A 19,166-nucleotide genomic window follows, 5' to 3' on the forward strand; every position below is an offset into this window, starting at 1 on the left:
TTACCTCTCTTCTTACCCCCCACTTCTGGTAACCACAAGTGTGATCTCTTTTCTATGAGTTTACTTGTTTACTTGTTTTAGATTGCACATATAAGTGAGATCATACAGTATTTTTCTGTCTCTGTTTTATTTCACTTAGCATAATGCCTTCAAGGTCCATCCAGGTTGTTGCAAATGATAGGATTTCCTCATTTATATATGGCCGAATAATATTCCATTGTGTGTGTGTGTGTGTGTGTGTTTTCACAGTGTCTTCATCCATCAACAGACACTTAGGATGTTCCCATGTCTTGACTATTGTAAATAATCCTGCTATGAACATGGGGTCCCTTAGAATATTTGGGGAAAAAATTTAGTTTAGAGAAAAGCACATGTTGACAAATTTTATAAATATGTATGTTTTCTGGGGAGTGAGTCCATAGCTTTTTTTTTCAGATCTTCAAAAATGTGGCTTACCCAGAAAATGTTAAGAACCACTGTTTATATCATTAAATCAACCAATTTATGCAGCTAATTAGTATACCAAGCACACAATATGTACTCAACAAATGTTAAATGTCGTTTTTTTTTTTAAATTAGTTTATTTGGTTGTGACAGGTCTTAGTTGTGGCAGGTGGGCTTCTTAATTGTGGCAGATGGGCTCCTTAGTTGTGGCAATGTGAACTCTTAGTTGCGGCATGCATGTGGGATCTAGTTCCCTGACCAGGGATTGAACCCAGGCCCCCTGCATTGGGAGCATGGAGTCTTAACCACTGTGCCACCCGGGAAGTCCCTAACTGTTGTCGTTAATATTGAGCACCTATTGTGTGCCAGGGCAAGAAAGGAGAGGAAATGGTGTTGAAGAATTAGGCAGGGGCTGGATCATGTAGGATTTTATAGGTCACAATAGATGTGCGTTCATGAATTTAGCTGGGAAGAAGTCCTTTAAGCTGGAGAGTGGTGTGAACTGATTGACATTAAAAAAAAAAATCTGTCTGGCTACTTTGCGGAGTGTAGATTTAGTGGTAGGGAGGGGGAGGGGTAAGAATGGGAGCAGGGAGACCTATTAAGAGGCTATTGAAGTAGTCCAGGAGAGAAGCTATGGTTCCTTGGTTAATTAATGTGATTTCATGGTGTGTTTTAGAGGGATAAACTATTGGACTTACTAATGGGTTGGTTATGGAAGAGTGAAGGAAAGGGAGGCATGAAGGATGACACCTGGGTTTTTGTTTTGAGAACTGGAGTTGATGGTGGTGCTATTTATTGAGATGGAGAAGACAGGGGGGATTATGGTTTTTCACACATGTTAATAGAGAGTGATGTCAAGTAGCCACTTAGATATATAACTTAAAAGTCCGGGGAAAGATCAGGGCTGGAAGTAGAAGTATGAAGTCATTGGCATATAAATGGTCGTAAAGGCTATGGGACTAGATGAGATTTCCTTGGGAGACTTTTGGTAGGGAGTGAAGTCAGCCTAGGGTAGGGAGTGAAGTCAGCCCTGAGTGGAAGAGGAGACTGAAGGAGTCAGTGAGGAAGGAGAAAACCCAGCATAATGGTTTTATAGAAGCTGGAAGTGGAGTGTTTGAAGGAGAGTGGTCAGTGGGTGGATGCTGCAGAGAGGTCACATAAGAGGGAACAGAGAAGTGACCACTCGATTTAGCAACATAGGTCATAGATAATCTTGACAACAGCCGTTTCCACACATGTAGGGGCAGAAGCCTGTTTGTTGTAGGTTAAGGAGAGAATGTAAGGTGAGGAAGTGGAGACAGCAGGAGGAACAACTCAAGAACTTTTGCAGTGAAGGAGGAGTGAGGAAGTCATGGGGTCAAGGAAGAGTATCTTCAAAGAAGGTAAATTCCAGAGCAGGCTTACTTGCTGTTGAGTTTGAGCCAGTAGAGAAAGGTAGAAACTGGTTGTGCAAGAGATTATTCAAGATCACGTCTTTGACAAAGCAAGAGAAGATGGAATCCAGGGCCCTATCAGAGGAGTTTGTTTTTCTTGGGAGCAGGGACACTTCATTGATTGGGAAGAAAGTTCAAGAGTATGAGTAAAGATGCAGGTGGGTTTGTTGACATTCATTTTTCCCAGTACCCCACTAAAATATTGTTCTTGTTTTAGAGATGGGAAAAGTAAGGTTTGATGAGGGAAATGACTTATTTGTGTAACATCATGGCTCAGTAGCATCAGTAGTCATAGAACTCAAATCTCTAGACTTCCAGGTGAGTGAGTGTTCCAGTTTATTATGTTCTTTGAGATTGATATGTCATAAAATGTAAAATAATGTGCTTTGTATCTTCTTAGCTCATCTGAGTGTTTTGTTCTAGGGGCAGATCTGGAAACATCTTTGCTAAGTTTTGAAAAACTTGACCGAGCTTCACCAGATCTTTGGCCAGAGCAATGTAAGTTCTTGGTTTCTTTATATCAAAATCAATGCAGGAGTGACTTCCCTGGTGGTGCAGTGGTTAAGAGTCTGCCTGCCAATGCAGGGGACACGGTTCAGTCCCTGGTCCGGGAAGATCCCACATGCTGCCGAGCAACTAAGCCCGTGAGCCACAACTACTGAGCCTGCACTCTAGAGCCCGCATGCCACAACTACTGAAGCCCGTGTGCCTAGAGCCCTTGCGCCACAACAAGAGAAGCCACCGCAGTGAGAAGCCCGCGCACCGCAACGAAGAGTAGCCCCTGCCCGCCGCAAGTAGAGAAAGCCCGTGTACAGCAACAAAGACCCAATGCAGCCAAAAATAAATATAAATAAATTAATTAAAAGAAGAAGCTCAAAAATCAATGCAGGAAAACCAGTGCTACTTTGAGGGAGATTTTTGAAGAGTTATCATTTAGCTGTAGTGATTAAAATTTTAATTTTACTTCAAAGGAGGAGACTGAATTCTGTGGTCTGGTGTTAAGAATAGCTGTTTGGTGGTTTAATTTTTTCAGAATACAGTGTGACTCAGGAAATGATAGAGAGCCTTTAAAAAATAATTATTTTGAAAAACTTCATCTGTAATGTGTCAGACAATACGAGATGCATAAAGTAATTCCTTGCTTCCTTTAAGTACTCTGATAAAGTTAACTGCTGTTATAGTTTAGTACCGATATTTTGGACCTTTTTTTTAAAAATGCTTATGCAGATAGGCAAATAAATATTTTAAGTGTATAGAGAGTTTTTTGTTTTGTTATGATGAAGTCATATGTACAGTGATCTACAGCTTAACATATTCTACCTAGTAACTTATTAATGGATCTTTCCAGGCTGATAGGTATAGACTTACTTCATTTAAAAAAAATATTTCATTGTATAGATTTACTACAGCTTATGTATTCATACCCTATATGTAAACCTAAGTTATATCCAAGTTTTGATGTTACAAACAATTTAACAATGTATATCCTTGCACATATATCTTTGTGCATATGGAAGAGGATGACTGTGTATGGGAGTACCCATTTCCTTACATACTAGCCAGTATTGGATGTTACTGATATTTATTATTTTTAGATTATATTTCTTTATTAGTGAGGTTGAACCTTCTTTTTAAATATCTGATTTTTATTTTTCTCTTTTTTAATATGATTCTTTCTGTGAGATATTTAAATAAACAATTGGATTGTTAGAATAGCATACCTAAAAAGGAAATTTTAGGTTTTTGGTAAGAGATATTAGATCTCACCACCGTCTCATTCAGCTAACTCCTGATCCTTTGAAGTTCAGTTGAGGCATTATTTTCTCTGAGAAACTTCCTGCCTCCTCAGTCTGATTTAGATTTTCATTTTTTGTCCTCCCATAGCAACTGGTATTTTTCTTGAAGCACTTAAAAAATGTTATAGTTATTGATTTACTCTGTCTCTTCTTCCAGACTATAAACTCCTGGAAGACAAGGCTGTTTTCTCATTTGAATCCTCTATGTAAGAGACACTAAAATGTTTACTGAATGACTAATGTTGTGTTTTTTCTTTTTAGTACCAGGTGTTGCTGAATTTGCAGCTTCCTTCAAAAGTGTAAGTAATATCTTACTTACCTAATGAAGTTTTTCCAACATTTTGCTTCTGGCTAAAATCTCAACTATCTCTTATTTCTTTATTTTCAAGAATAATGTCATAGCCTTCAAATTATTTTGTAACCACAGCCCTGGAAATCTGTTTATGTTATCATCATGTTAATGATGTTCATGCTCTATTTTGATATTTTGACCTTTGACTATTAGCCTCTTCTCTCAGCTTAAAAGATTTTAAGGTAAGGCAGTTGAAATATTTAATGTAATGCCAGTATTCTTTTTGCCCAAACTATGATTTTGAAGCTTTTCTCTTTTGTTTATGTGATGCATTATGACTTTAACTTATACCTCCCTAGAGGATTTTGAAATTTCTCAGTGGCTCGTCAGAAACTGAAGGAAGACATTCATTAGAGCCACAACTTTTCTGTTTCCAGGACAGCAGACATTGTGCTAGATGCTCTAAATATGTTCTCTTATATATTCCCACAACCAGGAAAATATGATGATTATAATATTAGCTAGCACATACATGATGCATACCGTATGCCAGGCACTGTTCTAAGTACTTTACGTACATTATTTAGTCTTTACAAAACCGTGTGAGGGGGACTTCCCTGGCAGTCCATTGGTTAGGACTCGGCACTTTCACTGCCAGTGACCCCAGGTTCAGTCCCTGGTTGGGGAACTAAGATCCTGCAAGCTACGTGGTGCAGCCAAAAAAGAAGAAGAATAAACATATGAGGTATAGGTACTATTATTATCCCTATTTTACAGACAAAGAAATAGACACAAAGAGGTTAACTAGGTTACCCAAGGCTACTAGGTTACTAGGCCAAGTTACTAGGTTACTAGGCTATAAATGGCAGAACCAGGCTTTGAACCCATAAGTCTAATTACTAGCATCCATATTCATTATACCAGACCTAAAAGCATTTGTGCCCAAAGTTAAAAGCACTGACTGGCAGAGAAACTTGGAAGTTAAGTTACTTGCCCAAGTCCTAGCGAGTGACAGGCCAGGATTTGAGCACAGATCTGTCTGATTCCAAAGCTAATGCTCTTTCTATTAACAAATTGGGGATTTGTAATATAACTCTCTTAGTACCTTACTATATGCTTAGCATTCTCTACTCATTAATAGGGTTAAAGGTGATGAGTTAAATATTAAGGCGCTTCTTCTGGGCCTGTGGCTTTCAGGTCCTATGAGCATGTTTGTTCAAAGGGAGTCTGACTTTGTAGCTTCTTTCATTTTTTCAGGAGCTAGGGTTGTATGAAAGCTGGAGTGTGCTACTTTAGCGTCCAGGAAGGCCTGAGCATGAGGAGTATAGGATAGCATAGGGCTTTGGAGTCAGACACACTTGGATTTGAGTCCTGAATCTGCTACTTTACTATCTGTGACATGAGCAAGTTTCCTAACATTTTTGAGCCTTAGTTTTCTCATCTGAAACTACCTCATAGAACTTAGTATAAAATGCCATAATGGGGGCTTCCCTGGTGGCGCAGTGGTTGAGAGTCTGCCTGCCGATGCAGGGGACACGGGCTCGTGCCCCGGTCCGGGAGGATCCCACATGCCGCGGAGCGGCTGGGCCCATGAGCCATGGCCGCTGAGCCTGCGCGTCCGGAGCCTGTGCTCCGCAAGGGGAGAGGCCACAACAGTGAGAGGCCCGCATACCGCAAAAAGTAATAATAATAATAATAATGATGCCGTAATGCATGTAAAACACTTTGCATACTGCCAAGAACTAATAAACAGTACATGGTAGCTATTATTATTAGATCAGCTTTTATCTAGTAGATTGAGTAGAAAGTACCTGATTTAATTTTCTTAAATTCTCATTCATAATGATTTTTAGTTTAGTTAATTATATTCGTTACAACTAAGTACTTTAAGTTGTAAACATAAATAAGTGGTTTTTAAAAAACTTTTATTAGAGCATGGTGTTTTTTGAAAATCTGATTAAATATCTACACTTTTTCCTTAGAAGTATGCACATATATATTGAGTTTTGTGTCTAGGGGTTCAGGGCCGTCCCAGGGCCCCAGGTTAAGATCCCCTGGTATAGTCCGATTCTCTACTGGGGTAGAAGTGGTGAATTTGACCTAGAGCCTTCAGGGCGAGGTAGTATAGAGTAGTGGTTTTTGAACTTAGACTTCATGGGTTTTGAATCCTGGCTCCAATAGCTTTGTGACCTGAGGCAAGTGATTTATAATCTTCCTATACATTTGTTTTTTTTATTTGTAAAATGAGGAGGATAATAATACCTGTTTCATAGGGTTGATTTGGAAATTAAATGACATGATGCATATAAAGTGTTCTGCTTGTCACAGAGTGCCAAATAAATGTTAATTTTTTAAAAAGGAAAAGGAATAAATAAGTCCTGGATTTGTAATGTACAGCATGGTGACTACTATAGTTAGTAATACTGTATTGCATATTTGAAAGTTGCTAAGAGAATAGATCTTAAAAGTTCTTATCACAAGAAAAAAATTTTTGTAGCCATGTATGGTGATAGATGTTAACTGGACTTATTGTGGCAATCATTTCACAATTTACACAAATATTGAATTATTATGCTAGACACCAGAAACTAATATAATGTTATATGGCAGTTATACTTCAATTAAAAAAAAAGAAAAAGAAAAGGGACTCAAAGTTGAAGTAAAATCTCATCAGAATTGTTCATGTGCAGCTGTGGAGCTTTTAAAAAATACATATGTAATGCCCTTTCTCCGTTCTTTCCAGGGGACCCTCTCCCAAACCCTGATATTCTAAATCAGTACATCTGGGTTATGGCCTAGTTGTCTGTATTTTTTTATAGTTACACAGATGATTCTCATGTGCAACCAGGATTGAAAACTGTTACTCCAAAGCTATTCCAAGAATGGGTTCTCTTTCATGTTTTGTAAGTTCACTTTCAGAAATGAAAAGAAACTTAAAATTCTAAAGTTTTCTGAAATGTTTACAATAAAATGAAATTTCAAGTAATGATCATTCCAATCTTCTCTCATTCAGATTGAAGATTTTCTCATTTTTGGTTCTTCTTTGAATCTTCTCCTCTGCCAGAGAATGTTACTTCCTGATTATTGTTTCAAACAGTTCAGTTGGAGGCTTTCACCAGTACTGAATTTCAAGTAATTTCTTTCACAACTATACCAATCTTTTATGCATACAACAGTAATAGTGGTCAGACCTAATTCTTCCAAGACCATTTCTTTAAAACCAGCTTTTAAAGATGAGCAGTATTATTTTGTAAGGGTTCTGTTTGTAGGCCATATCTGAACCTGGAGAAATCTAGGTCTTTGAAATTATAATTTGCCAGTATTTTCAAACAACCTGAAGGCTGTGTGAAAAACTCCTTTTCTTATAAGAAAGAAGAGTAGGGTCTCTTCATACTTTGCGTATATCTGAATGGATATATTCTTATTTTCTGACAGCCTATTACTAGCTCTCCACCCAAATGGATGGCTGAAATAGAACGTGACGATATCGACATGTTGAAAGGTAAGCAGTGCTGGTAACCTTTAACCTTTAACCTGACATTTATGCTCCTTGACAAACCACCTTTCCAATTTTTCTCTCATTATTCCCTTACAAGTATTCTTGGCTTCAAATTGCCTATTTAACCATCCTTATTCATGGTTCTTCATGTCTAAATGCCCTTCTCTACTTTTCCACGTGTAGAAATCCTGCCAATTCAAGACTCAGTAATAATGATTTCTTCTGCTGCTAAATTCCTTTAATATTAACTTTATTTTGTATGATGCTTAGAGTTAACTAAAAGCTCTCACGTAAATTTTCTTATTTAATTCTCATATAGGTCCTGTGAGTTAGGTATGATATCTAAGTTTCAGAGGTTAACTTAACCAAGGTTTATTAGAAAGAGTTAAAATTTAAACCCTGATCTTTTTTTTTTTTTTTTTTTTTTTTTTTGTGGTATGCAGGCCTCTCACTGTTGTGGCCTCTCCCGTTGCGGAGCACAGGCTCCAGACGTGCAGGCTCAGCGGCCATGGCTCACGGGCCCAGCCGCTCCGCGGCATGTGGGATCTTCCCGGACCGGGACACGAGCCCGCGTCCCCTGCATTAGCAGGCGGACTCTCAACCACTGCGCCACCAGGGAAGCCCCAAACCCTGATCTTTTTAAGACTAGTCTCTTACCGCTATAACACAAGTGCTTTATTTAGGATTTACTGCCATATATTGCTGCCAGGACTATTAACTGACAGCCCCTTAGTGGGTTAAGAGCTGTCTTTTAGTTCTTTCTATCTCATCAATTTCTCTCATAAAGAATACTGTAAGTAGTGAATATTGTCTGATAAATGACTTGGAACTCAACCACAAAGTAGAAATTTAAATTAAAAAACATTAATTTTCCTTGATTTTGCTCTACTTTATTTAATTTCTTTATCATCCTTCTGGTGATAAGATTCATGATGGTTGTGAAGTAATAGACTGAAGTTAAGGTAAAAAATCTGGGATTCTTTAGCTATTTAAGCAGCTGAACAGATCAAGAAAGTCTACTTATGCCAGATATAGATAATGAGTGTGGCATGATAAGTTGCAGAAAATAACACCTCTATTTGATTTCAGAAGTAATTCATTCTTCTGCATGAAATGCTTAAAAGCAGATCCCCTCCTCCAGCCAAGGGAAAATTAAGTCTCAAGGGCATCTTGGGTTCATTGTTCTAATGTTCCAAACAGATATTTATATAATATCCCATCAGCATGTATTTTCTAAGGAAACTTTAAAGTTTTAGTAAGGGATCAGAGCATGAGGTTTCATGCAAATTGACCTATGTCTAAAACTTAAAAGGAATTGGGTGCTATTTAAATGAAAATCTCGGAAAGTAAGTTTTTATTTTAAGTATACTGTCTTCTTATCTGGTAAACGTAAAAATTTTTATAGGAATTTGATTTGAAGGTAAAGTTTGGATTAATATTTAGTCTTTGTTTTCTAAACTTAGGGAAATAGGGAAGAGTAAGTGTTTTATTGCTGTTTTATTAATTGGAATAATGAGGACTTGTAAATGACAGTGAGACAGAGATCTGTCTATAGGCTTTCTCAATTCTGTGTCGGATCACAAGTTTCATATTTTAATGGTGTATTCATTTTGTGTGATAGGCAAAATGAATGTAATAAAAGAATCCTCAGGATAAAACACATAATTTGCTATTGTGTCTATGATGACTCTCTTCTCATTAAGTGGGTAAGCTCATCTGAGGCATTTTGCAGTGGTGGAAAATTCACTGGTATGCCTGTGTGTGTGTGTGTGTGTGTGTGTGTAGGGGGAATGATTGGATGAGAAGAGATATGAATCCATTTTCTATTTTTCTATAGGAATTAAACTTGAAAACTTTTATAACAAGGATTTGCAACCTGAATGAGTTGTTACTAGAAAGCAGTGGAAAGAAATGGTAATGAAATAAATGATTCTGTTTCAGAACTGGGGAGCCTCACCACAGCTAATTTGATGGAGAAGGTACGAGGCCTTCAGAACCTGGCCTATCAATTGGGGCTGGATGAGTGTGAGTACCCAGGTCACATTTATTCAGGGTTGCATGTTGTATATTTCATGATGAGTTCTTTCATAATTCAGAAAGTATCTTTATTAGGTGTTTTAAAGGTAAGAAGCCATTGTAATCTAAAGTATGCCACTTATGATAGAGTGTGCTGGAATAATTACTGAGTTTACTAGGTTACAAGTTGTTTTTTGCCGTACAGTGAACGTGTATTGGAAACTCTTAGAGTTTTAAGTGATAGAATGTCAAATCAAACTAGCTTAAGCAAAAGAAGGATTTTATTCACATAAATCAAAATTCTAAGAGTAGAAATAGCTTTGAGCATCTCTAGAGCCATGACTCATTATTTATTTACTTTTTATTGAAGTATAGTTTTTAAAAAATATTATTTGTTTATTTGGTTGCGCCAGGTCTTAGTTGTGGCACGCGGGTTCTTCGCTGTGGCATGCGGGATCTTTAGTTGCGGCATGCGAACTCTTAGTTGTGGCATTTGGGACCTAGTTCCCTGACAGGGATCGAACCCGGGTCCCCTGCACTGAGAGTGGGGAGTCTTAGCCACTGGACCACCAGGGAAGTCCCTGAAGTATAGTTGATTTACAATGTTGTAGTAATTTCTACTGTACAGCAAAGTGACTCAGTTATACACGTATATACATTCCTTTTTATGTTCTTTTCCATTATGGTTTATCTCAGGAGATTTGTTATAGCTCCCTGTGCTATACAGTAGGACCTTGTTTATCCATTCTAAATGTAATAGTTTGCATCTACTAATCCCGAACTCCCAGTCCATCCCTCCCCAGATCCATGACTCTTAATGATGTCTTTGGAATGTGCTCTTGTTCTTACTTTTTGAGTTTTGCATCTCAAAGCTCTGCGTCACTCATGAGTTATTATTCTTCTTTGATCTAGCACTGGGGAAGGTGGCCAGTAGGAACTCCAGTTCATGTCTTTAAATCTTGTAATCCCAAAGGAAAGAACATCTTTTCTGAACATTCCAGAAGAAAGGTCCTGGGGAGGACTCTGACTGTTCCATCTTGGCTCACATATCTATCCTGGAACCAGTCCTTTGGCCAAGTAGCATAGAGCACCAAGATGGGCCAGGCCTGGGGCCTGGCTGCAGAGACAGGTTGGAATGGTTAGTCTGACTCAAATCATGTGGAATGCAATAGGGGAGGATTGCTTCCCCAAAGGAAGGGTTATGTAATGGACCAAGAACATAATCTGCTAGCATGAGTAATGCTTTTAAAGTTCTCATCTATTCCTGTCTGCTGTCCATTATTTTAGTTTAAAATTATTTCTTTAGAAACTATATCTGTTTCCATACTGTACTCATTATAAAACTGGAAAAGGAATTGTAGAAAATTTTCACTTTGTAATTGAAAGAAATACTCAGCATAATTAGAGTGGTTAGAACTTTGTTCTCATTGGATAGGTACCTCCAGAGACCTTCATAAATGCACAATTTTGAGAGGCTACTATAGCTTATAACTTTCTTCAAAACTGCAAGTTTTGTACTGATTAGCACAATCCCAACAATAGTTTCACAAATTGTTTCTCTTGTTTATAGAGCATATAGTGGATTTGTCCACATCATTGATTTTACTACCAAATTCAACATTTCACTTTAAAATTTAATTTAAAACTTCTAATTTTTGACTAATAGATAACACTTCCTTAGTCCTCTTTATATTTTCTTTATTTCCATTACTGTCATTAGCAGTTGACATTCTTTTACCAAGAAAACATTTTTTAATCACTTCATGAATTAAGGAGCAGAGAACAAAAAACTGCTTTGAGGTATGGTTGCTAGGTGGTCTGCTAGGTTCACTCATCGTTACCTAACTCCTCTGTGTACTAGTCATTTATTTCTCGTGATTAACGTTTATGTCTTGGCAAAATTACTGATTACCATGTATGTCATGGACCTCAAGGGTTTATAATGAAAACCCTGTGATTATTAAATTCATGAATGCGAGGCTTGTACAGTTTAGAACTTGATTCTGTTTCTAGCTCTGGATAATACATGCTGTAATGATCACAGTGATCAATCCTTTATCTCTCTGTGTCAATTTTTCTTATGAAATAAAGCTTTATGCTCCTTATATCAAGAAGATGCTATATTACCAAATGTGTTTATCAACAGTGTTGTCTCTAGTTTGTTGTAGATAAAATTACTATATTTCCTCTGATTAGTTTTTCTTTTTCTATTTTCCTACTGAGAAAGATAATGAAGTATTTTTTCCCCACTTTTTATTATGGAAAATTTTAAACATATACCAAAGGAGAGAGAGTAGAATATTGACCTCATATACTTATGACTTGGCTTCAATAGTTAGCATATGGCCAATCTGTTTCACTTATACCAACCTACATAATTACTTAAAAGCAAATCTCAGGCATCATATCGTCTCACTACCAAATAACTTCATATGTGAGTCCAAAAGACAAGGACTCTCTCTTTCTCTCTTTTTTTTTTCTTTTTAATATAACTGCAATTCCATTATTGTGCCTAAAAATTTTAATATACTTGCTTAATATCATCAGATAGCCAATCACGATTCAGATTTCCCTGGTTGACTCATAATTGTCTTTATATAGTTGATTGGTTTGAATCAGAATTTAAATAAGATACTGTATTTGATATGTTTCTTAAGTCTTTTTTAATCTGTCAGAGTTCCACCTCCCATTTATTTTCCTTTGCCATTTATTATTATTCGTTATTTGTTCTGTAGAATTTTCCGCATTCTGGATTTTTTTGCTTACATCCCTGTGGTAGTGCTTAATATGTCCATCTATCCCTTTTTATTTCCCAGTAACTAGATCTAGAAGCTCACACAGATACAGGATTGATTTTTACTTTTATTTTCAATTTGGCAAGAGTATTTCATAAATGGTGTTGTATACATCCTATAGAAGGGTACATCGTGTCTGCTTGTCTCTCTTTGTGATGTTAAGATTAATTCATTGATAAAGGTATATGCTAGCCTCATCTATTATTCATTGTAAAATTCTTCATCAGCCTTACAGCCAGAGTTTTAGCAGCCTTTGAAAACTGCCTAGATTCACTATTTTATTATAGGTTGCGAAATGGTAATACACTAATTCTGTCATTCCTTCTTATTAGCTAGAATTTTTCTGTAAAGAACTTTATCTTATCGACTATGTATTATTTATTACCTTGAAAGTTGTTCTTACTGGATGAATGATTCTTTCTCTTTATCAGTTTTTAGAATAATGAGTCAGTTCTCTGAGCATCAATAAATCTGTATTAATGTCTTTCCACAGAATCAAAAACTTGGTGTGGTTTGTTTCAGTTTTTAATCCATACAGTTAAAATCATTATTACTGTTAAGTATTTATATTTCTGAAACTTAAGGCTTTGGAGGTAGGGGTTTAAAGTCACCTAGCTTAGTCACCTTAAGCATGGAACCAAAATTCTGCCAGATGAGTTCCATGAGCACAGCTGAGAGTTTTCAAAATTATTTTCTAGTTCAAAATTCAACCTTCTTTCAACTTCTGTAGCAGTGCTTTGCTACTGATTGTTATTTTCCGCAATCATAACAATTAGCTGACATACAGAAAATAGTTTTTAAATTTAGAATTGGAAAGAATCACATTGATACGGAGTGGACTTCTTGGATACAAACTCTCTTTGTTTTATTGTGTATAGTGTATTTGCATAAAAACAAGATTTTTTTTTGTCCTTACAGATTATTCATCTACTCTAGGGGTTGACATTTACTTGACACCCTAATCTGGTGTTTCGATGTCTCTCTCAATGCTCTTTCCTGCATTAATTGAGAGGATGACATGGATGAAAAATAAGCAATAGGAACTGATGAATCCCCAAGGACCAGTGATCCTGTTTTCATGCAAATATCTGCACTGATAAAGATGATGGAAAGAAAAAAATGCAAAAAATATTTGTCCTCAAAACAAGATTGTTTGTCACTTCCCTGGAGCATTGTTAAATGTTAGTATAGAGGTAATGTGAACCTTCTACGGCTGATAGTAACTAGATTCTGTCTTTTGGAAGATGAACCCTGCCCTTTGATTTGGTACATTTTTATGTCTCAGACAACTCTTTTGGTGTGCAGATTTTGGAATGCAATAATGTTTTGTGTAGGTATTTATAGCTTTTCATGATTGGGGCCCTCTGACTTGATTTGGGCAGTTAATTTATGTGAAATTCCCATGAAAAATATAGAAATATAAAAAAACTGCCTTACCATATAAAGAATTCCATTTCTGTTACTTCTATCTGAGTTCAGTGTCCTTCCTGTTTACTGAAACTATTGTAGTCACCTTCTAACCGCCCTCCCTGCCTTTCAACTACCTCATATCAGTCCATCTTTTTTACCACTAACAGGTTAATTTTCCAAAGTACCATTTGCTTCTGTTTGTCCTTTGCTCGTAAGTCATTAGTAGTACTTCATTACCCATATGATAAAATTCAGATTCCTTAGCATGGCATTCAGAATCCTCTTCACTCTGGGCCGAGCCTAATGTCTAGCCTTCTTACTTCTCCTCTACCAAAACACCATGCATTGTCCTCATTTGAAATATTCTTCCCAGAACACTCCCCCATCTTCTTAATTCTATTCATGCTATTCCTTTTTCTCAGAAAACCCTCCCTGACCTATTTCTAATATTAGGAGTTTTATTTGTCCTTCATTATTCAGCCAGAATCTACCTCTTTTATCAGCCTTTCCTTTTTATACCTGATCTGGAAAGTGAAATCGCTTTCTTGGCCTCCCAGATTGCTCCTAGAGCAGTTCGTTTGTTTCATTTTATCATTCTGGGAGATTTTTGGTACGTGTCTTATCTCTTGGATTAATTGTAACTCTTGAAGGTAAGAATCATATTTTGGGGCTGTCTCTGTAGCCCACAGAGTACCTGGCATATGGTAAACGTGCAATGTATATTTGCTGATTGAATGCACGATCAACTGCTTGATGCCTTTAGATGAAATGACAGATTTTTTAAAAATTTATTTTATTATGTATATTTATTTTTATTTTTGGCTGCATTGGGTCTTCATTGCTGCACGCGGGTTTTTTCTAGTTGCTGCGAGCAGGGGCTACTCTTCGTTGCGGTGCGCGGGCTTCTCATTGCAGTGGCTTCTCTTGTTGCGGAGCAGGGGCTCTAGGCGCGCGGGCTTCAGTAGCTGTGGAGCTTGCGCTCAGTAGTTGTGGCACATGGGCTTAGTTGCTCCACGGCATGTGAGATCTTCCCGGACCAGGGATCAAACCTGTGTCCCCTGCATTGGCAGGCGGATTCTTAACCACTGGGCCACCAGGGAAGTCCCGAAATGACAGATTTTTAAAATGAAATCCACTGACTTAAAACTGAAAAAGTGGAAGCTTCTAGAAATTGTTCTTTTTCTGGATAGTCTGTGTTTTAGTGATGAGAAGTAACATTTGAAGTTCTCATAATGTCTGGAATTTTTCTCTTACGACAGTGGATGATCAACCACCCATAGTAAAGATAGTGTGAAGCTTGTTGGTAATGGTTTGGTTTTATCTTCTACCTGACCCCTACTCCATCGCTATTATGATCTGGGCATGATCCTGATTTAGTCATGTTAAGTTGCAACAGAACGTACCTTGTTTTATTCCTAAGACCCATTGAACCCAGTAAATCCTACTGAATACTGATTCTCAACAGTTTCTGTCCTTTTTTTTTTTTTTTCTTTTCGGTATGTGGGCTTCTCACTGTTGTGGCCTCTCCCATTGCGGAGCACAGGCTCCGGACACGCAGGCTCAACAGCCATGGCTCATGGGCCAAGCCGCTCCGCGGCATGTGGGATCTTCCCAGACCGGGGCACGAACCCGTGTCCCCTGCATTGGCAGGCGGACTCTCAACCACTGCGCCACCAGGGAAGCCCTCTGTCCTTTTTTAAAAAAGGTTTCCCCCGTCTTTGAAAGCTACAAACCTTGTAGTAGTTATGCAGATGACCTACTTACTGGCTATATTCAAGATATTTTTAAATAGAATGTGATGATTGGGAAAGCAGAAGACCGTGCCGTTTGAAACTAGGGCTAAAGCTTGGGGTTCTTATGCATTTCTTCTTTTTCCTTTTTTTTTATAATAGCTTTACTGATATGTAATTCACATACCCTGCAATTCATTTATTTATAGTGTGCAATTCAGTGATTTTTAGTATATTCAGAGTTGTATCAATTTTAGAACATATTTGTCACCCCTCAAAGAAACTCTGTACCCATTACCAGTCACTCCTCATTTTCCCCCAAACTCCATAGGCCTAGGCCACCACGGATATGCTTTCTGTCTCTATCAATTTCTACTGTGGACATTTCATATAAATGGAATCATATAATATATGGTCTTCTGTGACTGGTTTCTTTCACTTAACATAGTGTTTTCATTGTTCATCTATGTTATAACATGTATCAATACTTCATTTCTTTTTTAGGATTGAATAATATTCTACTGTATAGATATATTTATCTACCAGTTATTCACATTATTTTTATCCACTAGTTGATGGACATTTGGGTTATTTCCTCTATTCAGCTAGTGTGAATAATGCTGCTATGAACATTCATGTACAGGTATTTATGTGGACATAATGTTTTCATTCTCTTTAGCTTATAACTAGGAGTGGAATTTCTGGGTCATATGGTAACTCTACATTTAACCTTTGGAGGAACTGTCAGACTATTTTCAATACTGACTCTGCACCATTTAACATTCCCACCAGCAGTGTATGAAGGTCCCAATTTCTCAACACCTTGCCAGTACTTATTATTTGTTTTTTAAAAATTATTACATAATCCATCCTAGTGGATATATTATGAGAAGTGATATCTCATTGTGGTTTGGATTTGCATTTGCCTAATAACTAGTGATATTGAGCATGTTTTCATGTGCTTATTGGCTAGTTGTATATCTTCTTTAGAGAACTGTATTCAGATTGTTTGCCCATTTTAAGATTGGATTATTTGTATTTTTATTATTGAGTTGTATGAGTTCTTTATTCTAGAAACAGGTCGCTTATTCGATATATAATTTGCAAAAGGTTTTCTTACATTCTGTGGGTTGTCTTCTTACTTTCTTGATGGTATTCTTTGGGACACAAAAGTTTAATTTTGATGAAGTCCAATTTATCAATTATTTCTTTTGTTGGTTACATTTTGATGTCGTACCTAAGATACTGTTTCCTAATTTAAGGTCCTGAAGATTTATGCCTGTGCTTTCTTCTAAGAGTTTTATTCTTAGCTCTTATGGTTAGGTATTTGATCCATTTTAGGTTAATTTTTTATATATGTTGTGAAGTAGGGATCCCAATTCATTCTTCTGAGTGTGGATATCCAGTTGTTTCAGCACCATTTGTTGAAAAGACTATTCCCTTCCCATTGAATTGTCTTGGCATTTTTGTTAAAAATCAATTGACCATAAACATGAGGGTTTATTTCTGGATTCTCAGTTCTATTACATTGACCTATATTTCTATCCTTATGCCAGTCCCTCACTGTCTTGATTACTGTAACTTTGTAATAAGTTTTGAAATTGGGATGTGTGAGTTTTCCAACTTTGTTCTTCTTTTTCAAGATTTGTTTTTGGCTATTCTGGGTCCCATGAATTTCCATAGGAATTTTAACTTGTCAGTTGTTGCAAAGAGGTCAGCTGGGATTTTGGTAAGGATTGCATTGAGTCTGTAGATCAGTTTGGGGAGTATTGCCATCTTAATGAAATTAAGGTGATTCATGAATGTGGTATGTCTTTCTGTTTATTCAGGTCTCCTTTAATTTCTTTGAACAATGTTTTGTAGTTTTCAAAGTATAAGTTTTACACTTAATTTGTTAAAATTTATTCCTAAGTATTTTAATTTTTTGATTCTATTATAAATGGAATTGTTTTCTTTCTTTTTCTTTTTTTTTTTTTTTTTTTTTTTTTGCGGTACACGGGCCTCTCACTGTTGTGGCCTCTCCTGTTGCAGAGCACAGGCTCAGCAGCCATGGCTCACGGGCCAGCTGCTCCGCGGCATGTGGGATCTTCCTGGACCAGGGCATGAACCCGTGTCCGCTGCATCGGCAGGTGGACTCTCAACCACTGTGCCACCAGGGAAGCCCTGGAATTGTTTTCTTAATTTCATTTTCAGTTTGCTCATTGCTACTGTAGAGAAAGACAATTAATTTTTGTATATTGATCTTATATCCTGTAACTTTACTGAACTCATTTATTAGTTCTAATTGTGTTTTAGTAGATTACTTAAGATTTTCTCTATACAGAATTATGTCATATGCAAATAGAGGTATTTTACTTCTTCATTTCCAATCATCCAGCCCTTCCTTCCTTCCTTCCTTCCTTCCTTCCTCCCTCCCTCCCTTCTTTCTTTCTTTTCTCTTTTCCTTTTCTTTTAATTTAATTTTTGCCTAATTGCCCTGGCTAGAAATTCCAGTACAGTGTTGAATAGAAGTGGCAAGAGTGGACATTCTTGTCTTCCTCCTGATCTTAGGGAGAAAGCATTAAGTCTGATATTAGGTTTTTTGTACATGCCCTTTGTCAGTTTGAGGATGTTATCCTTTTTTTTTTTTTTTTTTTTTTGGCTGCACTGCGAGGCTTGTGGGATCTTAGTTCCCTGACCAGAGATTGAACCCGTGCCATGGCAGTGAAAGCGTGGAGTCCTAACCACTGGACCGCCAAAGAATTCCCTGAGGATGTTATCTTTTATTCTTAGTTTGTTGAGTGTTTTTATCATGAAGAGGTTGAATCCGATGCATTTGTTTTTGATTACACTTCACCATATACCATATAATAAAAATCTCAATTTGATTTATACTCATTTACTTGTACTGGTTTGAAATTACCTTGTATTATAAAGAAAAGATTGGTAAAAAGTTATTAAGTAAATAAGATCACACTGAGTATATTACTGTCTAAAAAAGCTTTAAGAAATTTAGCTTATTTTGATATAAGTAGTTGCTTCTGCTAATTTATCATTTAATCCTGTATGTTCATTTAGCTGTTTTGGTAGGACTGTTATTTGGCTAAATTTAATCACTTACTAGTTTTTTAAAAGCAACATTTTATTGTAAAAAAGGTTGAGACTTCCCCATTAAAACCTGATATGTCATCCCAGTAGTCTACACTGATGAAGTTGTCTGCACCAGAAATTATTTGGTACAACTTCCTTCCTTCTTTCCTCCCTTCCTCTTTTCTCTTCTTTTTTTTTTTTTTTTTTTTTTTTTTTTTTTGCAGTACGTGGGCCTCTCACTGCCGTGGCCTCTCCCGTTGGGGAGCACAGGCTCCGGACGCTCAGGCTCAGCAGCCATGGCTCACGGGCCCAGCCGCTCCGTGGCATGTGGGATCTTCCCGGACCGGGGCACGAACCCGTGTCCCCCGCATCGGCAGGCGGACTCTCAACCACTGCGCCACCAGGGAAGCCTCTCTTTTCTCTTCTTTTCTTTTCTTTCTTTTTTATTTATTTTTTGTCCATGTGGCGGGGCATGCAGGATCCTAGTTCCCCAACCAGGGATGGAACCCGCACTCCCTGCAGTGGAAGTTCAGAGCCCTAGGCACTGGACCACCAGGGAATTCTCTGGTACAACTTTCTTTGGTGGTGGTACCAAAGAAAAACTTCTGCTTCCAAGCTAGGCTGTGGTAAAGTAGACTTCTCCACCCTCTAGGTATGTGGTTTTTGAAAAAGTGACCAT

The 19,166-nt window shown here is 37.3% G+C and overlaps 1 protein-coding gene across 6 annotated transcripts in view; it reads left to right on the forward strand.

Moving 5' to 3' along the window:
- Positions 1-19,166, forward strand: part of LIN52 (lin-52 DREAM MuvB core complex component) — a 120,217-nt gene that overhangs the window by 3,091 nt on the left and 97,960 nt on the right. For 5 of the 6 annotated variants that reach the window (XR_014293791.1, XM_082617955.1, XM_082617957.1 and 2 more), the window contains exons 2-5: positions 2,304-2,378; positions 3,938-3,975; positions 7,404-7,470; positions 9,409-9,492. Coding sequence is in view for 5 of the 6 variants with exons in the window: in XM_082617955.1 (XP_082474081.1) it covers positions 2,304-2,378; positions 3,938-3,975; positions 7,404-7,470; positions 9,409-9,492 (264 nt within the window). In the remaining variant the exon portion in view is untranslated. Of the gene's footprint in view, positions 1-2,303; positions 2,379-3,937; positions 3,976-7,403; positions 7,471-9,408; positions 9,493-10,456; positions 10,687-19,166 lie in introns of those variants that run through there. The other variant, XM_082617958.1, reaches the window with a different exon arrangement.

This window comes from Mesoplodon mirus (assembly GCF_964341445.2).
Source record: "Mesoplodon mirus genome assembly, chromosome: 4".
Classification (NCBI taxonomy): Eukaryota; Metazoa; Chordata; class Mammalia; order Artiodactyla; family Ziphiidae; genus Mesoplodon; species Mesoplodon mirus.